This window comes from Plectrocnemia conspersa, unplaced genomic scaffold (assembly GCF_051122295.1).
Source record: "Plectrocnemia conspersa isolate PC_06_02 unplaced genomic scaffold, ASM5112229v1 ptg000002l, whole genome shotgun sequence".
NCBI lineage: Eukaryota > Metazoa > Arthropoda > Insecta > Trichoptera > Polycentropodidae > Plectrocnemia > Plectrocnemia conspersa.
The window spans coordinates 12,073,951-12,101,778 of NW_028277166.1; the positions used below are offsets into that span (position 1 = coordinate 12,073,951).

The 27,828-nt window shown below is 30.0% G+C and overlaps 1 protein-coding gene across 3 annotated transcripts; it reads left to right on the forward strand.

Annotated features, from left to right (window-relative positions):
* LOC148237666 (uncharacterized) lies at positions 1–27,759 on the forward strand. Of its 3 annotated transcripts, XM_088181295.1 has the most exons (12): positions 1–300; positions 1,822–2,588; positions 7,298–7,424; positions 21,367–21,498; positions 21,978–22,311; positions 23,695–23,914; positions 23,978–24,161; positions 24,226–24,536; positions 24,599–24,926; positions 25,301–25,432; positions 25,498–27,465; positions 27,538–27,759. In XM_088181295.1, exons 1-12 carry the CDS (start codon positions 290–292, stop codon positions 27,704–27,706), a joined length of 4,683 nt encoding a protein of 1,560 aa, XP_088037421.1. In that variant the 5' UTR covers positions 1–289; the 3' UTR covers positions 27,707–27,759. The 3 variants fall into 3 exon arrangements, with proteins under 3 accessions (XP_088037421.1, XP_088037424.1, XP_088037422.1); XM_088181298.1 differs by lacking the exons at positions 1–300; positions 1,822–2,588; positions 7,298–7,424 and adding an exon at positions 16,646–16,768 and having other exon boundaries at positions 23,989–24,161; XM_088181296.1 differs by lacking the exons at positions 1–300; positions 1,822–2,588; positions 7,298–7,424 and adding an exon at positions 16,674–16,768.
* The last annotated feature ends 69 nt before the right edge of the window (positions 27,760–27,828 follow it).

The following is a 27,828-nucleotide window of genomic DNA, read 5'->3' on the forward strand; positions in this document are numbered from 1 at the left end:
ATTCACACATTAACTGTTGCCTAACCAAGTCGCATTCTTGTGTACCACCTATTCCGTGTGCTCCACTTGTTCCCGAAACCGCCTCATTGTTGCGCAATCGTACACCACCTAGAACGTGATCAGACTCTTACTGTCAACTTGTCGATCGCGTTTCAATTAGCACACAAAGAATCGGGTGTGAATCGTATGCGTTAATTATATAGAGAATGGTTATATAAATATTGACGGTAAATAGTGATATGATGGCCGATTTTTCGTGAAAATTTGCATTAAATGAAAAAGGTGCAAAATGGTGAAATCGTAAGTATTTCTTATATATTATATATTATTTATGATCCGTACATCATTTCATTGTGAACAAAAAATATGTGAAACGTCATTAAAACATATTTCTCATATTAAGAAAATAAAGTTCTTAATATCAATAATATTATATTTATATGTATAAATATGGAGATTCTGCAAAATATTTTTAGCAAATATTAAAGATGAATATTGCATTAAAATAATATTAAAACTACATTCTGCTTAGTATTTGCTTAGTAGCAACACTTTATTAATTTTTGTTTGTACATTTTTAATAAAAACGTTGTCATTGTTTTCTCATGTGTTTTGTTAGAAAAATTAGTTGTTGTGAATATAAAATATTAAAAATTATATTTAACTTATGTTATTTTAATGCCCTTAACGATTTAAAGCTATATTTAATAAGTTGTTGGCTTGAATAAAAATTAAGTTATTCCGTCATAATGATTTCAGTCTTATTTTATATAAATTATTATCACAATTCAACTTCACGTTAAATCTTAATAGTACAATTATTTGACATAAAAGTCACATAAAAATCATAAAAAATAACACAAAAATCATAAAAATATTGATTATGTTGTATATTATAAAAACAGATGTTAGAGTCGTGGTACTTTAGTTGGAGTCGTAAAAAATCCGACTCCGACTTACATTCATAATTTTCTTTTTTTCCGCGCTTAAAATAATTAAATCTGATTTAAGAGCTTTCAAAAATACTGACTTATTAGAACCAATTATTTTTTTAAGATCTAATTTAGTTTAAATTACTGATGGAAAAGATTAAATTTAAATTTAGAATTATTAAAGATTTAAGATTTAATTTAGTCAACCTGGCAAAATAAAACCAATGAAACAGGCTTTTTTCATTGCGAATATAATTATTAAATTTATTTTAATGTATGTTTTATTTAATATAAATATTTTATTTTATATGTTTATTTTTTTAATAAATCTATTTTTTTTATTTACTTTTTTATTATAATCAGTGTGGCTCTTTTTTGTTTAATGATTTTAATAAATTCATAGTTTTTCTTTTATTTGAAAATCTTTGACATTACTTTCATTGCTATCAATTATATGTTAGCAAAAAATAATCTTCCTAACCCTTTCACCGCGGACGGCTTTTATAGAAATCATCAAGAAAAACACCAATACTATCTATTATTGACACGTATGAAACAACAAGGTTGTCATAAAAACTAATGGGATTTTATTCATTGCACTTTCAAAACGTATATGCGACAAGTTATATCTCATGGTCGATGCTCCAGTTTCAAAATAGGCTTCTAGATACTTTTTGAGAAAACAAAGTCAAAAAGTATCTAGAAATGATATTTTTATAATTTAAAATTCTGGTACTGAAAAAGAAGCGAGCGCAAAACTTCGATTAAAATTATCAAATTTTTGTATATATAATTAGCACTAAATTTTTATATATATTGAGTTAGTATTTGAAGAAAAATTGTTGTATTGCGCTATAAAATAAATTATATTGCTACTTTCTATTTACAGATACAACATATTGTCTACACTCCTCATAATAATCACGATCGAACATAACACAGTATCGTCTAATACGCAATGCGACAAAAACGCGACAACGACCAGCGACGCAACGCTGAATCGAAACACGAGCGATTTAGTAATTGTTCCAGAAAAACTTTCTAATGCCAATTCATCATGGATTAAATTCGAACCTAACGACGATGGTATTGCGACAGAGCAAACAACGACCGGACAAGTTGACGTTACAGAGATCGCTACCGAAACCATCGATAGCTCATCGACCGGAAAAGATCTGACCGAAAGTTACACAATGACAGATTCGTCCGATTACGAAACGGACAAAACCGCAGATGTAACCGAATCGACTACCGAGATAATCGAAACTAATTCAAGTCGATCTACCATCAAGACTACGACGAAAGATAAATATGTAAGGATAGCATTCATAACTAACATACCTAAAAGTACTACGAAAAGGAGCGAAAGAAGTACGGAAACTGATACTTTATTTCAGTTCTGGTCTGAGTCTTCGATCAATAAGCCATCATCTGGGACCTTTGATGTTGATCATGCTGACGTTTCAAATGAAGAACAATTGAGTAAAAATGGTGAAGATTTAGAATTGGGCAAGATCAATAACGAAACTATAGGCATTATAGGCAAAATTGCGCAAGATGATAATGATGAACGATATGTTCAAGAAGCAGCAGATTATGGTTTATTAAAAATGAAGGAGCTTTACGAAGTTCAAGAACCGAAGCTCTACAATATGGGTGAGATTATTACCTATACATTTATTAATATGCTTAATCACCTGTATTTGAATTTTTAAATTTATGGAAACTGAAGTTTTTTATTGAAAAGCAAATACGTGTCTATTTTCTACGCCTCTACAATATTTTTCTATTGCAATAAATTCCATAAAAGCATAATAACAAAACTTAAGTTTTAACAAGTATTTTAGGTTATTATTTATTATATCGTAATTTAGTAAATCTAGCGTTTCTTATTTCACAACGATTTCCAATTCTCGAAAAATGAGAAATTAACCCAAATTTATTTACATGAAAACATTGACTCTTGTTTCATTCAGCCGTCAAACGAATCTTTGCCAAAGACTTTACAATATAAACATGATCAAGATCCTTGAATTTTTTTTTTGCCGTCAAATGTTGGAGGAAATTGTAACTAAATGTTTGTAAATCGTCATTCCTAGAGTCGGTCATAAAACTGATATTTTATAACATTGTTTTCGCAATGTTAATCAAAAATTTCTATACCTTTTCGTATTACCTGCTTTAGATGCAGCTGTAAATTTAATATATTAATACCATGTTGTGTTTTTAAAACTGCAGCGCTGGTAAACTAATAAAAAAATATTTTTAATAAAACATTTTTTACGAAAAATCTTTAAGAGAAATGAGAAATCACAATTTTCCATGTTTTTAATAAACATCTATGTACATAATAATATACTTCAATATTTCTTAAAATCATTTTACGCATAAAAATTAATTTATAAAAATATTAAAATTTAGTGAAATATAGCAAATGTCTTTTAAAATTAATCTAAATAAAACTTTTTTTCCATATATATAAATTTATATATATATATATATATATATATATATATATATATATATATATATATATATATATATATATATATATATATATATATATATATATATATATATATATATATATATATATATATATATATTAAAATTTAGTGAATTATATAAAACTAAATCACTAATTGTCTTTCCATTCAACATCAATAAATATATATTAGGTAATAAATATAATATTTTAATTGCGATTTCTGCAAAAATATAGATTTCCGTATTTCCCAATTCGAAAACTACAAATATTAATTTTCATTGACTTATTTCCGCTATTTGTATTTTATGACATTTCATTGTATTTAATGTTTACTCTTGATTGCTTTTTAACAACTCATTCAAACCATTTCTGAATCGCTTAGATAAAACATAGAGCACTTAAAGCAGTCCTTGCAATAAATTACATATTATTTTATTAAATTCTACATTTATTAACAAATATTGTACTTACCAGTAAATTGTGTGGTGCTTACTGTTTATCAGGGGCGTATATTCAGGGTGTGCTAGGTGTGCGGCGCACACCCGCAAAACCATCTAAAATATAAATTTAGAAATTCAGAAAATTTAGGGCATAAAGCGACATCATTTTGCATACAGTAGTATGCAAAATTATAAAATTTTAATATGCAGTGTATAGTATGCATTGGTATTTGTCATTCGCTCTAAAAGTTTCCGCGCGACCGACACGCTATGTATTACTCATGTGGCGCGCCGACCTTGAGTGCGGCGGCCGACTAAAGTAAATTGTTCCGAGATTTAACGGCTGAAGTCGTTCTGTCGGCTGGCAGCGCTCAGTAGTAAAATTGGTCTCGAATTTGGTGCACGTACTTCAAAAACTCTTGCGTCCGTCGCTGCTTTTTTATTACATTATATCACAATAACAGGTCACTCATTTTTTATATTTTGGGGTAAAATAGTTTATTATCTTATTTACATATGATCAATACTTAATTTTCTATTCTAGATTATATTTTTTTATTTACCCCAATAATGATGAAGAATATTATTGAAGATATTTGGAATAATCCATTTTCAAAAAGAAGTTATGAAATTAAATTGAAGATCATCAAAATTGGCAAACCACGTCCACCTCTTCCCAATTTATTTATGAAGCATAAAGACAATAAATGTGAATATACAAGACATTTTTCATTTTCATCATATGAACGATCTGAGTGGTTAACAGGCTGCGAACTTCGATCTAGATTGTTCTGTTGGCCATGTTTATTGTTTTCCAAAGAAAGAAGCGTGTGGAAAAAAAGTGGATTTGCTGACCTTAGTCATCTGATAACGGCACTGAAAAAACACAAAAGAGCGCAGTCACACGTTCAATCATTTTTTTCTCTCAAAATGTTTGGAAAACAACGAATTGAAGTCATGATTGACGCTCAACGAAAAGCTAATATAAGTCAACATAATGAACAAGTTCATAAAAATAGAGAAATATTAAAGCGAATGATTGACGCAGTAGTATATCTAGGAAAACAAGAACAACCTTTTCGAGGCCACGATGAGTCCTGTAATTCACTAAACAAAGGAAATTACCTTGAATTTTTAAATGCACTTCGAGAATACGATTCTGTTTTGGATACTCATTTAAATACTGCAACGGTGTTTCGTGGTACTTCCCCATCCATACAGAATGACATAATTGAAGCAATTGGTGATGTTATTAAAGATCATATTAAGGAAGAAGTAAATTCAGCAAATTTTGTCGCTATTATTCTTGACGAAACTTCAGATATAATGACGAACTCACAGCTCTCAACAGTTTTGCGTTTTGTTTATGAAGGTAAAGTTTACGAGCGGTTTATTGGCTTTACAGACGTTAGCTCTGATAAAACAGCCGATGGCTTATTTTGCCACGTTTTAAATATAATTGAAGAATTTCAAATTCAAGAAAAATTAGTTGGACAGACTTATGATGGGGCGAGTGTAATGAGTGGGCATATTAATGGTTTGCAAGCCAAAGTACTCGAAGTTTATCCATTGGCCATTTTTACACACTGCTATGCTCATTTAACATTACAACAAGGTCTTTCCAATATAAAAGTGTGCAAATCATTCTTTCAAACTTTAAATGGATTGTCTGCATTCTTTTCGAAATCTTCCAAACGAATAAATGCTTTAGAAGAGTTTGTAGCTAGAAGACTTCCTTCTGTTACACCTACAAGATGGAATAACACATCACGGTTAAGTAACACAGTGCAAAAATACAGAAATGAATTTACGGACTTTCTTCGAGACGTCGTGAAAAATTGTGAACTATGGGACCCCGACACTGTAATAAAAGCACGAGGTTTTCTTAGCTTTTTGGAAGATTTTAAAACAAGAAAACTTCTCCACATATTTTCAAACCTTTTTGGAAAAACTGATGTGTTATACAACATTTTACAATTCAAATCTTTTGACATATTATATTGCTGTAAGAAAGTTACCGAAATTTTGCAACAACTCAGACATGAACAGGAAAATAATTATGAAACATTATGGGATTCTTATGTAACGGAAGAAAATTATCCAAGACTGAGTAATGATTTGCTTGTTGAAGAAAAGCACGCGTTTAGCCAACTATTTAATACAATAGTTGATAATATATGTAAGCAAATTGAAAACCGTTTTTCTTCAATGTCCAAATTGGAATATTTTCACCTTCTGGAGAAAGAAAAATATGAGCAATATAAGGGAAAATTTCCTTTGAATTACTTACCAAACTGCAACAATTCTATGGAACATTATTTGATTAAATAAGTTTAAAAAATGAGCTTGCTGTTCTTTATCATTTGCCTGAATTTGCAAAGAAATCTGTTCATGAGCTTGTACAATTTATGAACACAAATAATTTTGAGTCAGGTTTTCAGGAAGTAGATAAATTAGGCAAACTAATATTAACTCTTCCAAGCAGTACTGCTTCAGCAGAACGTTCATTTTCTGCTCTGAAACGAATTATTATTTGTTATCGAAATACCCAAGGCCAAGAAAGGCTATGTGGCTTAGCTTGATTTCAATAGAAAAAGGGATCCTTATGGATATTAAAAAGAAGAGCACTTTATATGACAGCGTGATAGAAAAATTTATGATCAAAAAAAGAAGATTAGATTTTATATATAAATAATTATAAGTTTGTGGTTATTTATTTATTTATATATGGGAAAAAGCTCGGCTAATAAAAATAAAAAAATGTACTTTTTTTATTTTTTATAGCACACCCAATATTAACACCCACCGTACGCCACTGCTGTTTATGCAGAAATGTAGGGCAAATAAAAATATATGAAATACATAAAAAAAAAACCATAGCAACGGAATCTGAATATTTTGATAACGATGATCCCGATTTTGTTTTACTAAAATTATGCCAAAATATAGTTTCGGTAAATCCAATTTTATTTAAATTTCTTTAATAAAAAATATTTTAGTATGCTATTTTATCGTTTTTCAATAATAAATTTAATAACAATGACTAAAATATAAATTTGTATTTAAATATGTTTTTGTTATATAATATATCATTTGTTTTCCTTTTACATTATTTTTACAAACAACGTTTAATAGTAAGCAATAAAAATAAATTACTAGATTAATTTAATGTTTGAATAAATTAAAATTATATTTGTAGAAAAACATTTTAAAATTATTAAATGAAAAAATATATATATAGTATTACTTTTATTTGCAGTGTAACAATTTCAATTTTATTCAGTTCAGTTTTAAAGTCAATTATTAAAAACATGCATGAAAAAATAACTATGATTCTGTTGTTTTAATTTCATACATTCAATAATGTATAATTTTTATAATTAGACGTCACACTTGCCACTTAAATTATTTATAAACAATAATCATTTTTTTATTAGGTCTGTGGTTAGAAGAAGACAACCCAGCTCGCTTCGTAGCCATGTTTAACTGGCAGTCGGAAAATGTGCGAAAGTTCGCACAATATGGTTACGCTTCTCTACAGGCTTCCGCACATCTGAAACAGAAGTAAGTACATAAATACCTCTCATTGTGTTTCACACTTAGCTCGTAACATGGTAATTTTTCTCGTTTTTCGTAATTGCGCAACGGCTAAAGACTACAATGGTGCGTAAAAATCTCACTGACGATGATCATCGTCCAGGAAGCTCGGATCTTAGAAATCGTGGAAAAATAATAATAAAACGTTATTGTTACTATTTCTCATACTTATAAATAATAAGCCAAAGGCGGCACTTTCTCCGTTGTGTCGCTTAAAATTTCCGAGATCTTTTACGAATTTCTTTGTTTTGCTGAATAATGATGGATTTTCTACTTTCTTAAGTTCGGTGGCGAATTGCAATTTGCGCTGTTGAACGTTTTCTGTGACCATTGTATTTGTTTTCTAACTAAGAAAGCCGCAATTTAGTTGCTTTCGTACAACTTTTGCATTGTTTGAGACAATACAATTCTGCATGTTTTAACGTTACGACCTCTTTGTCACTACTTCAAATTAGATTTTTAGTGAAACTAATTAACTTAACAAAACCAAATTATGTTATGATAATATAATTTAAACATTGCTATGTTTAAAACACATCGATTAAAATGCCCATAGAAATTCTTAATCACATCAAATTAACAATTTATTCAGTCAACTTCTGTGAGAAAGAAAAAACTGGTGCTGAACGTAATCGCTTATGTTAATTTTTATAGCAAAGACGTCGTGTCGTGAATTTAAGGCATGCTAAAGAAGTGAGTAAAAGACCACTGTTTTGAATAAAATGAAATATTTTGACGTATGTTAAATGATCAATGAATTCAATAAACAATATCACAAAGTTTTTAATATAATTCTTTGAGAAACGATTAAAAATTAGTCATTCGGAAAATTTACGCGTGTTTGGTAAAAATAAGCATGGGCGAGATTTATATAACGTTGAAATTAGGCATTCTGATTTCTCGAGAAATGAGAATTCTCGACTTCACTTCTCAAATTTCTCGATAATTCTCGATAAATTCTGATGAATGAAAAAAATTATATATTACAGTAAAATATCGCAGATATAATACAAATTATTCTTAAAATAACTGTTTAAAAAGTACATGCCATCTAAAGTAATATAGAATCAAACATCCCCGATCTTTATTTGAAAATCTTTACTGGAAAAATTCCTCTCGTTTTGTGTAGATGTTGGTTTAATCGACAACAAAAGTTACCAAAATAAGCACTGTAAATTATTTATTTTCTTGGATGTCGATTTAAATATTTTGTATTCTTTCTTCATTAATTCGTAAGATTCTGGTTTTCTTACAGTATTCCGTAAAGCTGAAAGAAATTTCTTTCTCTAATTGTTGCGGCAATGAAAAGTTTCTAATTTATTCAATGGATTCTAATGATTTAATTGAGTCGCTAGGGACCTTAGAATTTATCGTACCCAGTGGCGTAGCTATGGTGGGGCGGGCCGCCCCGGGCGGCACTTGCTTGGGGGCGGCATATTCGCGATGGAATCGTCTAGTGTGGTTCTTAACCCTGAATAAACTAAAATTTATGTAAATTTACGAATAGCAAGAGCTTAACAATAATAAATTTATTATTTTAAGAAATGACCTTGCAAAAAATGTATGGGGGGGCGGCAATTTTAAGGATTTCCCCGGGTGGCACATACCCTAGCTAAGCCACTGGTCGTGCCATTAAATAATCTGCAAATAATTTATTTCCCCATTTTACATATTTCTGCTTATGAAGAATAGCTAAAGAAGTCATTCTTTTTTTGACTAGTGAAAGATTCTTGATTTTAATAAACATAAATTTTATCTTTAATCGCTCGTTCAAATTTCGAGTTTAGCTCAGAATTTATATTTTCCAATTGTTTTAATAAAAATTTTAAGACCCCTTCAGCTGTCAAAAACAATATAAAAAATAACACTAAAGCGTTTCACATTTTGCCGATTTATATACATATCGGAGCGGGTTCTTAGATCATCAATGCAAAGATTAACCCGCAGGCTGGTTAGAGTAGTTGCAAATCATAAAAAAAATTGGTCATTCAAATACTTTCGATCTTCCGAGAAAGTATGAATATTTTCAAACATCTGTCACAAGCACCTTTGGAACGGTTTCTTAGTTAAAAATTTGTAAAAAATTTTTGGTCATTCCCAGACACTTATTAAATCTAAAAAATATGCATATTAAGCATGAACCCGCCTTTACTTATGCAGCGTTATAAAAAGAACAGTGGTTGTAAACCTTTTAAAAAATTGTACAAATTTAATTTTATATAATAAAAAATGCTTTATAAAATGAGAATTTTCGATTTGACATATTTCTCGATAAGAAACACTATTTCAGACTCACCAAATGCATTGATGTATATTATTTCTGCATACCCAGACTTCTTCAATGTCCATGACACAAGGCCCACCTCTATGGTATGCATTAAAATACTTAGGTAACCAGATTTTTTTATATTATTTTATTTTAACAAAAAAAATAAGCTTGTTCTATATCAATTTTAAATCGTTACAACGGGGTAAATACAATCAACACCTACAAGTTAATAATGAGACACCTTTATTAATTAATATAATCTTATTGCAGCTTACAATCAATAGATGTAGCTATGCATGACCTATCTTGATTTTGTTTTAATTATTCATCCATGAAAAATCTAAACCAAATTGAGCTTCTCAAAACCGTAATTAATGTCCAAAATGTAATTTTTGTTTATGGCTAAAACGGTCAACAAGCTATCATTTTCATTTATTTTATTGATACGTATTTTAATTAATGTAATTTAAGGAATTTGATATATGTAGCGTATGCCGTGACGGTAGGCCGATCCGAACGATTTTCCGCCGAGTTTAACATAAAAACGGTAATTTGCTCTCTTCGGAAAGGGAAAAGTCGAACGAATTTCCAGCGTCGAACACTTTCGTTCGATTTTCCATAAACGTCACGCCTGTGCGAAGCCACCTAGAACAAAATGTCAAACGAAAATAGATAAAAAAATGCGTCCTGTCTCATCGATCGATAAAAAATGGAAAGAGAAAGTGACGCTCAACCGCAAATTTAAAATATGATGAGCAAAGTGTTTGCATATTCGATGCGTTTGAAACTTAACCCAGATAACTTATGTGGTCAAATATATTGATATTGCAAATCATGCCTTTTTCTCCGATTTTATTATATTGCACATTACTTCAACACGAGTTGTGACATTTACATATTTTCAATTGCATTCCATCCGATCACGAAATTTCATCTGACAATTCCGCAAATATTATTATTAAAATATATTAATCTAGATTGCATTATATATATATTTCAATCTTTAAAAAACGAACCACGACAGCATACAATTATGTAAAATGTTTTGTTTTTCTTAATAATAAATATGCGAAAAACGACAATTAGTGGAAGCAATGGTGTGGAAGTAAATTTCAAAAGAATTTAATGAGCAGAGAAGCGCGAAACCTGCGTTAAATTAAATACATATTCTGAGACGGTCACTCTATTTAATTTTCGTTATAAATCAGTTATGCAATAACTAAAAAAGAGAAAATTTTCTTTATAGAATTATGTAAAGCGCTTTAAGAATAATTTCTCTTTCTAATTATCGTCTAAAATAATAGTGCATGTATAATATTTTAGATATCTAACTGCATATTTTCATTAATTGAATTTGTAAATAATAACCGTGAATTATATGTATTATTTCAATATTTTAAATTTATAATGTCGTAATATTTTAATTTTAATAATTCTTGAGATCGACCATTACTTGATATATATAATTATAAAGAAATCTTTGACGAAAAAATTATTATACTTGATTTATAAATTAAATCGTTGTTATTAGTAGACTATCGTTGGTTGCTATTATTTGCACCTTTAAACTCAAAAAGCTGGGTGTACAAAAATAATTTTATATAATTTTATCGTAAAATAGTTTTTTTATAAGTAAAAAATATAAATCTGCATTCTTTAAATATTTATATTTCGTATAGGAACATATATAAGATTAAAGTACTCGGAAAAACATTTTTGTGGTTGACTAAATAACTCTCATATAAAACATTATTATTTTATTCGAATGTGTAAATATTTTGTACAATATTTCACACAAAGATAAGATAACGCTGATTTTAAATGAGACATATTTTTGCCTATCATTTTATTTTAAAGAATATTTTTTACCAAAATTATCAATTTTTTTTTCTCTTACAGAAATTCTCACTTATGCTACAAAATAATTTTGCAAGATTATTTACTTTTGATATCAAAGGTCGTTAAATTCATATCCAAATTATGTATTACTTCATAAGTATTATTAGATTATTTAACAACTATTTAATATGCCTACACAATTATGTCAAATATTTTATTATAAATTAACGTCATACTTTTCACAGCATTGATTAATTATATCGATAATGAATATTTATGGATCAATAATAGATACTTTATTGCTTTATTATTAATATAAACAAATCAGAATGCGATTCATAGCGTGCACGAATGTGCTCAATTTCGATACTCTTGGTAAACTTTCAATGCTATTATTGTCAATTCGCACGCGCCTATTGAAGCCTTAAGAGCAATCTGGTAGCACACAGCATCATGGTCGGAGACCTTTGGTTAAAGATCTCACCCGGCAACTTTCTTCTCTCGCCGTTTTTCTCCGCACCTTCTTTCAACTTGATCTACTTCGAGTGCTTTGCAGCTTTACACAAAATTCGATTATTGTTATTTTTCCTAGTCCGCTTGGAACAAGAGACACAATCGAAAATCTTTCACCGGACACTTTCAAATGTATAAAATTAAATCACTGAAATGGGATAATAAAAAATAGTACAACAATTAATGTACCGTTAATGTAAAACGCTGTACCGATTAAAATCTCATTTTGATACGTTTTTATAACGTTTGAAGAAAGTGACTTTTAGATGGAATTGTAAAAAATAGTTAGTTTAACTTTATAATATTTTACTTCGATATCGAGTGAAAGTAGTACTTGAGATCATATTTCAAATTGATAGTATCATTAGTATGTACCTATGTCAGGAGAAAAGTCGTAACTGCAGTTTATTCAAGAGAAATTCAGCAAACATTCTAAGTATAATATTAATTTCACTCAATGATAAGCAGTTGCTAATTTATTTAATGAAACTCTCGTGTATATCGTTTTAATTTAATATCTCGAATATTTTTGTATGAGTATATCAAATGGAAAGTCATGAACTTGACTTTTAAATGAAAGTGGAACATATTTCTGTGCGGGACATGTTTTATAACAAATATTAATTGTTATAATCTAATAGCTATATTTTTTTTACATAAAAATATTGTAGAAATACTTCGAGCCAATAATATATGTATGTGTATGTAAAAATAGCATATATTATTTCCATGCATAAACTTATCATACGATGTGTATAACTAATGATATCAAATAACCTAAATACATTGTATTAAAAGAAAACAATAATTTAATGTAAAAAAAATCCTCATAAAAATACGATATAATTTCTAATAGCAATATCGCAAAATAGTACATTTTTGTGGCAATATTTTAAACAATAGTGTTCTTAAAATATCAATATAAAGATTATTTAAGTATATATTATATAAAAATACTAGTTGCAAAATGAGTTTCAATAAAAAAAAATTAAAGCCTATGTATTTCGAATCTATTGCGAACAATATATTATGCTACTACAAATTGTTATATAAATGATAATCATGAGAATTAAATTTGCATCCCCCCCCCTCCCCCCGAAAATGCAGTTCATCACAGACATTGTAATTACCAGTTTCTCGAGATAAAAATGGCAAATTTCTTAAGAACTTTTTTCGAATATTTCTTGAAAGTTTTCATCGATCCTTAAAAAACTAAATTTGTAGAAATATTTTTAAATATTTTACAATCGCTGCGTAAAAAAGGGTGGGTCCGTTCCAAATGCTTAAAAACATTATTTTTTTTGCATGGAAGCTTTTATTAGAGATCGGTTGTATTCGAAAGGCAAAAAATTGTTTACGATTTTACTCTAATCTTTGCTTTGATAATCTAAGAACTAGATTTATAATTAGTTAAATAAAATTGCTCTGCGTGGGAATCGTTAGATTGCAATTATGTATGGAGGCTTTCTACAGAGTTATTTTTCACTGAAGTTTTCTAATAAAAAGAAAACAAGGGTGGTTGATTCCACTTTAGATAGTATGTGCTTTTTAAAAAGTTATTTTAAGAATAATGTGCGATAATATATCTTAATAAAAGAATAATGTTATTTTATGTTTTAATTACTATAAATAATATAATTTATATGCATATTGGCAAAAAATTATTTCAAAAATAAAAAAGTACAGATATTTTACATATATAAGAGTATACTGTATAACTATTTTCACATAATAAATAATATTAACTGCTATAAAACGCTCAAATAAATATTTGCAAGTTTTATAAGACAGTATGTTTCTCAAAAACTGAATTTTACTGAACTATTTGCATATAAATCGCTTTACTAGAACTTTTACTTGTTGTAACTCGTAAAGAATACATTATTATATTAACACATAATATACTATAAGTATTTGTTGTTGATCATGTATTATTTCGCAGTAGATTTTTACATTTCATAAATAGAAATGTGCAATAAATATATTATTGCGTTCAAATGTTAAAATTATCATCTCTATCTGATTCAGATTACATAAAATAAATATAACAAATTTATTGGCATAAAATTAAGGCAATCTCTTCTTATAAATACATAATCAATTGGCTTTAAATATCATCAAGTTTATTGCAAATAAAATTTAATAATAGAAACATCAATTAATGTTCACATTTCCTTTCATATTACATTGTTTACAAATAAAAGTAAATTAGATGTTCATGTACGAGTATTTTTCCAACCATTATATTAATACGTGAGAACATAATATGCACATACATAAATTTGTATGCGCTATTCCTATGAATAAAAAAATAAAACTGGTTACACTTTCTACGGTAAGTTCTGAAGAGCACATGTGTACGTGGGGCGTTCAACATTTGGTTCAAAATACTTGCTAATAAAAATAGCAGTTATAAGAATGAAAAATAATATGAGAATTGACCTGATTCACTTTAAGGGGAAAAAATATCGATCAGTGTTGTATGACTTTTTTTAAAACAAGCGATTTTCGCAAAAAGTGAATACAGCTTGAAAATAGCACAATTAACACTAAAAACTCTTTCACTTTTTGATGTGAAAATATTTAAGTTCTTATTATAAATATATAATAGAATAAGTTACAAGAGTATTGAATTTATAAAATAATTCTCTTATTTCTATGTTAATGTTTTAATAGATAAAAAAGGCTTTTCATATAACTTAATATTATTTAGAAATTCAATTCTATATTTATTTCTGAAGTCTTAATTTACAAAAAATAATTACAAATAAATATGAGGTTACACATGTTTAGGATGGAATAGCGTAGTCCGTAACGTCTCAGACATGTAACTCTGATGTTGTGAGTTCGAGCCCCGACAACCGCACTCTATTTTTTTTTATAAATAAAAATACACTGTTATTAAAACCCGGCTCCAGCTACAGTGACATCTATTGAATATAAATTATATTACACATACTAATTTATAATTATTAAAATAGATTAATTCCCAGACTTTCAGTCCGGTGGTCAATACTTACTTGAAGGTATTTATTATGTCAGATTAACTTTTACCTAGTTGGTACAGATTTACCCCGTTATACTGCATTGGGCGTCTAAAGTCACAGGCTTACGGCTGTTAGATTACAACGGAAGATTTTAAAAAAATATCTATCGTATAGATATGAAAAAGCAAGCAAAGCAACTTACGCAATTTTCCATATTCAAACCACATAACAACAATTTTAATTTGACCTATAAGTTTCGTTGGCCTTTAATATTCTAAAAACTTAAATATCCTTGTGTTCGATTATCCTGAATAATATTTTTTTAATTTGCCCTTAATATTATTAGCACTTCATAAAACAGTTACTTTTTGTAAATTAAAACATTAAATTTTGTTTTAAGTAAAAACATACAAAAATATATGCACTGCGAGGCTTGATTTTTCTATTATAAAAATAATTGAGTTTATTTTTTCACCCCTATTAATTTATGGCCAATATATTTTCAATACATTAAATATTTATAGGCCATGAATAATCTCATGTAACAAATACATTTCCTATGCAAGTTTTAAATACTAATAATAATTTGATTTATTAGTTTTTAAGCAAGTATTTGCGACAAATCTTTTCTCACAGTCGGGTATGTAGTTTCGATAAAAAAATGTTTCAGATTAGCTTATATAAATCAAAACTATCGTTTTATTCCCACTAATTTCATAGCTTTCAAAAATGACAACATCGTATGTTTTATAGCCATTACATAAAAACATTGATTCTTGTTTTATTTATTTGGCGAACGAAACCTTGCCATAGACTGTGTATGTTCAAGGAAGTCGTAACGAAATCTTTATTCCTAGAGTCGGTCATAAAACTTATATTTTCAATGAAGTGTAAATCTGATATCCCCGTCCCTTTTCTCACTACCTACTTTGAATGCAACTGTGAATTTAGCCGTTTAAATCCATTTTTTTTATTAAAATATTCATATTAATTTAATTGGTTAGAAAAAAAATATAATATGAGAATTCTCAACATGAAACACTAGTGATGAAATATCATCCATAAAATACATACAAAGCATTTTTTTTTAAGTTAATCAGTGATAATAGTCACGTATTCTTGCTTTAATTTCGCGATAGCATTTTACCACATATTACCTATTCATAACGTTTCTCCTTTAGTACAGAAAAAAGGAATCCATGAATCATCTTCGCACAGAACTTGATATTGACACGGCCATTTTAAATACCCAAATTTCAAATGCGAACACAAAATTGCTGCAACTGAGGTTTTAAGAATATCTTACATCCAGCGGACAATTTTATTTTTAACTGATTAAAAAATACGTGTATTGTTGCTAGCTTTGTATTATTATAATATTTTCTGAGCATCTCTCGGAGTTAAGAAATCATATGTTTGAGCTGTTGTTAAAAGTACTATACATATGTATATGCATAAGACTTTTTTTTGTCTATTGCTTTCTTATTCACATATGTATATGTAAAAAACAATTACACATTATATACATATTAAAACTAATGTTGAGAGTAATAAAAGTTGAGCGCCCCTGATTCTTGGATATATATAAGTTGATTCGATTTCGATTTCAACAGTTAACCGCGAACGTTCGTGTCTACAACAAGCGAACAAAATAAACAAACTTAAAAACAATAACAATAAAAATGTGATCGACGGTAGATAGGGTAAGGATTAAGCATCTTCATATTTTATACAAATACCTAAGTATTTTTCATTATTAACATAATATATATTTAATGAAATAAATAATGTGCATATGTTATGGTGTTTTGCGTGAACAAAATGTTAGTACGTCGACGTAAATCAATTACCAGAAACTATTCCTGAAAGTGTTTTAATTGCTCGTTATCGATCAATCGAGGCAAAGTGTTAATTTCTTAATTAAAAGCAACTTTGCAAGTTGTCAATCTCGTATAACGAGAGTTGACAATGTCGACTGGTCCTCATCGAGGTCAATTTCTAAACCTTCTTTCTCTTTTATAGACGTAGGGATTTTTTATCAGTTAAGTGCGGCGAAGAAACAAAGTAAATGGCTCACGTGTGAATATATTAGAATACCTACAAAAAATAATTAATTCTCATTCATGAATACGTACCGAGATTAAGCGCGTGAAGAGAAAATTCGGTGAAAGTTTGCCTTCTACAAAAAAATCGTTTAATAAACAAATTTTTGGTCATCAATCACTAGACACGATTGTCGCAAACAAGTTCCACGCGTTTTCACTGCTTTTATCTAAATAAATTTACATATGTGCATGCATACATTTAAATAAATCAAAAATAATATATACTACAATAATACTACATATATAATATGGAAATGAATGTATAAACTATGTTTAGAGATAGAGCTAAATTGTGCAACTTGTATTTATATGCCCTTCTAAATAATCTGATTATAATATATTAGCATTTAGAGAAGTGTTTTTTCTTATAGTATATTTTTGTAGTTAATTTGTATTGATAAGGATTAAAATATTTGGTCCAGCATACAATAAATATTCGAGGGAAAGTACATATATCAAAAGCATTTTTTTTTTAATAAATAAATCAGTAGCAATGCATTATAATGAATCAATTAGGATCAGGTAGTTACCTAATGTATTTCATAGGAGTATATTATAGTTAAAAAGTGACAAATTCAGAACAGATCGGTCTAGCTAACTTTCATATACTGCATCACATGTTTTTTGATGACTTTTAAAAAATCTTTGGAAAAATATATCTTTAATTCATATTTGTATTATTTGTAGCTCCAAATTCCAATATATTTGGAATAAAGCTCAATTATATTGTACCCTAACAATTACATATTCATTTTTATAAAAGAAAATACTTTAAAATTGTATAAGAAAGTTTTTTTTTTTGGAACTTTTTCCACAAATATTTTTCTGGTCAAGCAGAACTTTTTTAAGATTTTACCTGTATTAAAATATAACAGTTCTTTCTATAATTATTCCCGTAAGTGGTTCTCGCAGTGTTCAACCAATCAATGTAAGCATAAGCATATTCGTGGATTCTTCTTTAGTGAGATATCTGCTGATATAGAACCTCTAATATTTTGTAAGATAAATATAACTGTATAAGCACAAATTTTATTTGTGATTAAGTTAAATTATTTTTTGCTATTCCATTATCTTACATTAATACCTATAAACTCATACACGTTTTTATATACTATATTGTATATGTATATTCAAAAAAAAAGACCACAAAGATATGATATGATGAGTAAAATTTATCGTTTTTCAACGCATGACAAGATATTTATCATTAATTTTTACCTATGATCATAAATTAGAATACTTTGTACTTATGGTTTTTACTTAAAACCAAGATTTTAACCGTTGATTTAAAACAACTTTAATGTGAAATTTTTGGTTTAAATGTGCTTATCGTATTATTTAGAATATTTTACTGTAATTAGTTTTTGTTAACATAATTATTTCTACAACAATCGATTTATATTATCTTTGTAGCAAACACCTTACATCGTGTATAAATCCTAGTAAAGATTTTCATTTTATAGTTATTTTATCGATCACTAAAGCTAATATCTGGTTATCTGCCTGCACTGATCTGTACTTCTTATTTAAAGATCAACCTCATTCTCTTCTTCCTTTCACAATCTCGATAATTGCAAGCTTCTCTAGACTCTCACTCTCTCTTTCTTCTAAATATATGCCCGATGAAACTCGTGTCTCACAATAATTTATTGATATTTATTATCAATCATGCTAATAAATTCAACTTGATGCTTATGCTATTCTTTTTAGTATACATGTTTCAGCGCCTTATAAAATTATTAGAAATCTACTACAAGTTTGTGTTTCTCTTTATTTATAATATGTCATCGATTATAATATGTGATCGTGCATCTTACTAATTATAAACGTACATCTAAGTTCTAGCAAAGACGACCTCGATCTAAAATTAGGATCACATTCTCGTAATCCTGTTTCATTAAAACATGCATTTAACGACTGAAACGTGATCATAGAGATCTTGATTGGATGTACATACATATTTAGCGTGAAAATAAATGGCGCAAGAAGAACGAATCCATTCTCTGCCATTCGTATTCCGTGACCATAAACCCGTGAAAGTGTTCTGGGCCATCGGTATTCACTTCGCGTGCTTCTTACTTTCGACGATGCATTAATAAAGAAAGCGTCTTTAGTGACCTTGAAAATATTCATAAATAAATATACAAACATAATTTATTGATTAAAAAATAGTGCCGTAGCTTTAAAACGTAATGCAATTGTAAAAATTATTTATTGAAAACCTTCTCTATCTTCTTTACTTTATAAATAGTGAAACGTTAAATATCGTATAGTTTATAATAAAGTCATAAAACTTAGCATCAGTCAAATTCCAATCACTCGATAAATACAGATCATTTTCCATGATGAAAAGTATCATATTAGAAAATCCTTCTCTTCTAGTTTACGTTGTATATAACATAATTGACTAATATATAACAGATAATGGTGATATAATATATACCAGATAATAATAAGAAAATATGTTTTAATTTTACAGATAAATATAAAGCAATTTATATTTTAAAATCAGTCTCCCTAAATTAAACTTGAATTTGGCTCATGCATACGTTAATCCCTGTTGTAAGTAGCACTACAATAATAAACAAGGGGTAGTCAATGATGAGTTTTATAACAAAACTCATCTGTCGTAATGTATTGTTATTCAGAAAAATCTTATAATAATTCTCTATGTAAGTGAATAGTGATATTCTTGAACTCATATATTAAAAAAACATATTGTCTCCTAATGGAATACTTTGTCCGTTACTATGAAGATGGAAGAACAGAGTTTTATATAGTAATTTATTTTTAAATCACAACAGTTACAATAATGAAATGTACATATACATATCTGTCTCAAATTGGTCTCGAATATCGGGTTAAACTCTTGAGATTCCGGATGATTGCTTCACTCCTTATTGGGCGGATAAATCTGTTGCTTTCTCGGATTTCTAAGGGTCGTTTTGGTCGAATCCGCGTAGTACCGCTCAGTGCAAGTTCGACTGAAATCTCGTTTATAGATAGTTCTAGATAAAGTTCCTAACTGAAGTTTCTGAAGAAAGTCCTTAAAGGTAATGTTTCAATGCGACCGAGTATTGCCATATATACCTACTCTTCAGACTTTGGTGAAAATTCAACGTCCCTTCCAATTATCGTCTGGCCAGTAGCGATGATTCAGGGCAAATCCAGACTCTTTGCTATTATTAAAGTCTATTAAAGATCTTGTTTAACTATAATATGTGTAACGGTGATTCTATAATCAGATTCTAGTCGTTGTGCATACATCTGGGATTCAAAAAGATGTTTTGTAACTGTCCTTAAAATTTCAGTATTTATCAACAACCTTGGATTATAATGGATTATTCTACAATCGTTTATTTTACGCCGACGAATAAAAAAAATTGTAATAATCTGAACCTTTTTCAGCAGCCAATCCTTTCGATGTAATATTTGATGATCTTTTCGTACATTTCTGGCGGTATCTCGGCTATAACTTAGCGGATGTTGGTTTTTATGTGCTCCAACGTTTCAGGTGTGTCGGTGTAGACACGACCCTTTACGTAACCCCACAATAAAAAAGCAACTGCGTAACGGCGGTCAATTGACGTCACTAAAACGTGAAATAATGTGACTTGTGAACTTTTCATGCAAAACATCCAACGTTGCACCCAATATGTGGCAAATTGCGCCGTTCTTGCTGGAACCACAAATCTTCCACATCAATATCTTCGACTTCGTGCCAAAAATAATTGGTTGTTATGCGCTTATAGCACTCACCATTAACTGTTACAGTCCGACTTTCATCGTTTTCAAAAAAAAATAAGTGCTAATAACGCCGCCTGGCCATAGTGCGCACCAAACAGTCACGTTGTGGACATATAATGGTCTCTCGGCTTCAGTTATAATGTCATCTGAATTATATGCAAGTTCTGATGTAAAATGCTCCAAAGGGAGCCATAATAAAATCCCAAAAACTGGAATTCTGAATAAAATTCTGACTGTCAAAAAAATACATGTCATTTAATGAAATACTATGACTCTTAATAAAATCAAAATAATAAAAAACCGATTACAGTCTCGACAATTTTTGCCCCCCCCCCCTCCCGTTCTAGAAAATTCTGAAATGACGCATTTATAAAAATTCTGGATAATCTGACTAAATTCTGTTAAAGTGGTAAAACTAGTATTTAATTAAACTTATTTTTATTTTTCAGATTAGACGATGAATTGGAAAGCAGAGATGGTGCAGCTCTCAATCATCCAAAACTCGCCTCCCTGAAAAAATCGGCACTACGGCAACAGTGTCCTTTGAGAGGAATTCCAAGATGTACTCCAGCTTCAAAAAGGTATTTAAAATACTTTCAATATTAATATTTTTCATTTATCTCAATGTCACTGAATATAAATACTACAACAACTGAAAATATTATCGTTTTAGGATCTAAACGCTTTCCTTGAGATAAACATTATATTTATGGTGGGTGTGAATAAGTTGACAACTCGAGATACGTAAAATTTGCATATTATGCTATGAATAAATAATTATTTCGATAAGTTTAACGTCTCTGTTCCGATTCACTTAATTTTATAAGTTGCCATACGTATATTATTAACAAACACTATATGTGTATTTAACTATAAAAATATCTTAAAAGTAATAAATATTTTCAAACCTTAAAAATATTGCTCTGAAAAATTTATATTTTTGACTTGTCAACTTATTCACGCCCATCAGGGAAATATACTTATTTATATATAATTTTGTAATATGCTTATTTGGAGCGTATTATTATACGTGTTTTTATATTATTCTTAATATCAACAGGTACAGAACTCACGATGGCACCTGCAACAATCCTCGCAGAGGCCGCTGGGGCTCTGCTCTAACACCTGTCGAGAGATTTCTACCGCCTCTTTACGACGACGAGGTGAATGTCGCTCGAGGCCTAAACTCGGACTTGCCAAGCCCTCGTTTGGTCAGCTCTCGTATTCACAGAGGAAGAAGAAAAGATGCTGCTTCCGTGACGCACTTGCTCATGCAATGGGGGCAGTTCTTGGACCACGACATCACGTCTTCGTCTCAGGCGCGATCTTTCAACGGCTCTATACCAAGATGCTGCTTGGATGGAGGTCGTCACTTTGTGCCGTCGCAGTTTATGGTAGGCAACCCATAAAAAATATAAATGTACCTGATATAGTCTCTCTCACCAGTTTAACTTCTTCTCGTTATTTATGAATCTTTTTATAGCTATCATAAGCATGATTTCTCTTGAACTTGAATACTATATTATATTCTTTCAAAACATAAATAAGTATGTAGGTAGATGCAACAGGTGCAAAGAATGATTTCTAGAAGTATATCTGATGATACATTAATTAAAATAACATATATTTTGCAAGTTAAACATTTGCCCCTAAATGTAGATATGGTCACCTTCTTTCTATAGTGCCGAAATTATTTACACAATGGAAAACTCTTTATAATTGCCATTCAAAAAAAAAATTTCCGATACAATGTGGTCATCAAAGGCCAATGCAATATCGTCGCTATTTTACAATTTGGATTGGAAACGATTGCAAATATTTTATCAACTCCGGAAGCTGTGTAGCTGACTATACAAATTAATAATAGATTTATCTGAACTTTTTATGTGTTTAATATCTTAATTATTAAACTTTTTCTATCATATATTACATAATAAACGATAAAAAAGAATTAAGATGAATCACCGGACAAAGGACACTTAAAATACAGATTTACAGCGTTTTTTATATAATATCCATATATAAGTGCTGCTCCCTGAATATTTCTCACTAATGATTTGTCTGAGATAAATTTTAGCAAGTTAAAACACACGATAATCCAATCTTTCCATAATTTCGATTGAATATAGTATCGTTAAAGATATGAATTATATGATGTAATTAATAAATAACCAATAAATCACCATAGTACTACAGTCCGGGGTAAGCCTTAATCTTCACCTCGCTCTATCCTAGGTCACGCAGTGCCAGTAGCTGATGTCGAGCGTTCGAATATATTTTCGTATACCGTTCAAGTAGCTGCAGTTTAAGCAATAGAATGTTAATCGCTATGATGTTTTCGAATCATTCGTGTGGTACAGATGTCTGATCCACCTGAGACGTTGTATTTCAATATACTTGGCGACGTCAGACTCCTACTACAACTCGCACAGTTCATTATTGTACCTACGACGCCATGTACATCCTCTCACTTTATGCCAAAAATCTTTCTCAGGGTCCTTCACTAAACAGCCCGTAGTAGATGAAAGTCGCTGGTGTTTAGTGTCTATATCTCACACCCATAAACCAGTACTAGTCTTATTAATATCTTGAACAATAAAATCTTACACAGTGAATATGAAAAGCTAGCTACTGCATTGCCATTAAACATCAATTAGTCATTGATTTGTAATAATTTTCTCTCTAGCTCACAGTAGCAATGGTGGTTATATGATATTAATACCATACTTATACACTTTACATAAACCTGTTAGTAAATTAAGCTTGTTTAATTGCAGCATCCAGACTGCATGCCCATCGAAGTACCGGAAGACGATGATTTTTATGGTCCTCTGGGCATAAGATGCTTAGAGTTTGTCAGATCGAGTCCAGCGCCTCGTGTGGATTGCGAATTTGGTTGGAGAGAGCAGATGAATCAAGTTACTTCTTACATAGATGCATCGCCAATCTACAGTAGTTCTGCCAGACAAGCCGATAAGCTTCGATTATTCAGAAATGGTAAATGCTTATATTATTTTAAAACATGATTAAATATACAGTTTGTTAAAACATGCATTTAAGGATTATTGCAGTATGGTAGAGCTCAAGCAAGACGACCATTATTACCTCAGAGAGAAGCTGATGAAGAATCGCTATGTAGAGGAGGAGCAGTAGACGCTTCTTGTTTCAAAGCTGGTGATGGAAGAGTCAACGAACATCCAGCTTTGGTAGCTACACATATTATATGGTTAAGAAAACATAACAGGTAACTATTAATATATTTATAAGCATCTCAAATCATATTCTTATATATTTTCATTATATTTTAGATTAGCTACAGAACTAGGACATTTGAATCCACACTGGAGCGACGAGAAAATCTATCAAGAGACAAGAAAGATCATCGGTGCATTGATACAACACATCACTTATAGAGAGTTTTTACCGATCATCTTAGGATCAGAAGTGATGCGCCTGTTTGATTTAAACTTAGTCAAAAAGGGATATTACAAAGGATATAATTCTAAAGTAAATTCAAGTCCTGCGAACGCTTTCAGTGCTGCTGCTTTTAGATTTGGACACAGTTTGGTGCAAGACTCGTTCTTGAGATATGATCGCTTTCATAGACCTTTAGCTAATAGTGAGTATCTTATAATAAAATTATATCCAATTCAATATAATGATGTATTAAAATATCAACAGACGTATCTCTACATGATGAACTATCGAATCCGTCAAATATATGGAGTTTTGGAGCAGTGGATAGATTAGTCTTGGGAATGTGCAATCAACCGTCACAGAAACGAGATGAGTTCATAACGCCAGAACTCACCAATCATCTGTTCCAAACTTCTAGATTTGGTTTTGGAATGGATTTGGGTGCTATCAATATACAAAGAGGTCGAGACCATGGATTGCCACCTTACGTAGAATGGAGAGAACCTTGTGGCTTAACGCCTATATTAGAATGGTCCGATTTGTATAAGATAATGCATTTGGATACTGTGGAGAATCTTCGTGATGTTTATAGGTGAGATATGGAATTATTACTAATCTGTACGCCCATATTTCCAATAATAACTAAAAAAAGACTTTGTACTTAAAACTAGGTTGTACATTATTATATGCTCTCTGTAGTTATTTTACCAACACCTTAGATGTCAGATAAAAAATTAATGAAACCTTTCTATCATAATTCTTTCTTTAACTCTTCTTTTCATAACTAAACGATTTTATCTGCAATATTCTTTTTGTTTCATCAACATTTATTTGATGGTATATAAGGTTTATTTTACTTCGTCCAGCTTATTATTAATATGAAATACAAAATTGAAGTATTTTAATTAATAAATAATAATAAATTCTTGTTGTATATTATTCAATTATTATTATTCTATTCCACAGAAAAGTTGAAGATATTGATTTGTTCACCGGTGGCATGGCAGAGCGTCCAGTCATCGGTGGATTAGTAGGACCAACGTTTGCTTGTGTCATTGCTCAACAATTTTCTAACCTTAGAAGAGGAGATAGATTCTGGTAAGTAAATTTATGTATAGTATCGCTTTTATACATACAAATTACGAGTTTCATTATATTTTTAGGTATGAAAATGGAAACTTTGAGTCGTCTTTCACACCTGCTCAAATCCAACAAATTAGACGAGTCACCTTAGCTCAAATTCTTTGCCAAACTCTAGAAACTATTGACACTATTCAACCATTTGTGTTTTTGACCGTCGACAACTTTCGCAATGAGCGCGTACCTTGTAATGATTTGACTTTTGATGCGTTTGACTTAACTCCTTGGACTGAACGAGAATTTGACATTACGAACAACGTTAACGACTTTGATAGAACCAATTTCATCAAAAGCTCATCCATCAAACCCCATTCCACTCTAAATGCCTTCCAATCGTCCACAATACCAAACGACAAAACAACTGCGACTGTACTGGACGGCAAACTCGATATAGATAAATCTGAAAAACTGACTTTACATAACGGACTTGACGATAACGTAAATACTAACACTTCGACGTTTAAAATTGACGACAAATTGGACTTTTCGGAAGACGGACAACTAAACAAAGGACTCGAAGACGATAACTCGACAAAATTACAAAATATAGAGAGACGTTCCTTCCCTGGCTCTGAAGAGTTAACATCAAACAATGATACATCCAAATCTTACAATGAGCAAAACACTACTAATCTTAAAACGTACAATGACCGTACTTCTGAAAAGACATACGACTTTTTATTGAACGAAGACTCTCAACTACCCTATTTTAGTTCTTTATTTAACAATAAAAAACCTACTACAAGACCTAAGCCACAAATAGTATATTCACAAGACTCTTACGTGACAGACAATCCAAATAGGTTCACTTATTTGATTAACATTGTTCCAAAAACGACGCCCAAGTACGAATCCAAATATCCGTTACGTGAAACTATCAAAATAACCGTACAAGGACCAGCTCCATCCATAAATAAACCTCAAAACGAACATTTCCCATATGACAAAAGACCAGTTTACCAAAATAACAAGTTAGCTTACAGACCGATTAGTTACAATAACCAACAATCTGACGATACTTACTCAAAACCGATAATAACAACAAACATATATACCAGACCAAAACCACAGCAAAGTGACTATGAATCTAACTATCAAAATAATAGACCGTACAGACCTTACAGACCGACTAATGACTATACAACAGAATATAATCCGTACAGTTTAGTTACTTTCAGTCACGTCGAAACTACCAAAAAGTACAGCTATTTCAGACCATCAGTTTCTCAAAGTGATGACATTTACCATACGCAAAACTATTACTCTGTACCGAACAAACGACCGACGAGACCAACGCCACAATCAGATGAAGATTATGTTTACAATCAAAGACCGACTCCACCACAAAACACGGGAATAACAATATACATAGAAAACAAACCATCCAGACCTAAACCTCTTCCTAGTAACGACTTTTCAAACAGTTACAACAGACCGTTCCAAGACTCAAATGGAGACGAAACTATACCATTATTCACTAGACCCAGTTACCAAAAACCGTTTTATAACAGACCTGCCATAAATCCCAGACCGACCTTTCAAAACTTGTACGACAATTCCCAAATACGTATAGAAGAAAATGACAAAAATAAAAAACCTGAAAATACTATACATCATAGTGATATATCAATCGTGATTAATCCAAACTTGAACAAGTATAAATCTCAAAGTACAACGAAATCACCAGTTAAATATTATTATATTGGGAATGTTTTGCATAAATATCCAACTGATGTTCAAACATCAAAGAGCAATGATCATATAGTAAAAGAAAACTATAATAACGCTTGGAAGCCGGATAAAAATGAGCACGAACTATATAATGATCCTTCTGAAGAGATGGAACAAGTTTTAGATACATTATCAGCAAAGAGTAACAGTGATGAAGATATTGAAGACGATGTTAATACTAAAAGAGAAAAATCGTCTGGTAAAGCCAAAAATAAAGTCAAAGGGCAAGTGTTTTTTGAAGTGTTACCAAGCGAAAACAGGTATGACCAAATTTATTTAATATACATATATTCTCAATGATTATTCTATTATATATTTTGCATTCATTTCAGTCCAATGACATGGGTCACGTTCAACGAAAAACCGGAAGGTAATATAGCCAACTATCCATATAACACTATGCCACCGATCAATCCTGATCCACAAGCTTCCATGGAACTACCTCGTCCAATAGATTTAACTTTAGTAAGAAAAGTTATTAATAAAAAAAAACAAAAATGAAATTGTGTGATATGTACTTTAAGTAATTTATAATAAATATGTATAATTAGAAAGTTTTTATTTTTATCTACTACAAAATCCTTTCCTACTTCCCTTAAGACTCCCTTTTAAAGAAATTAATT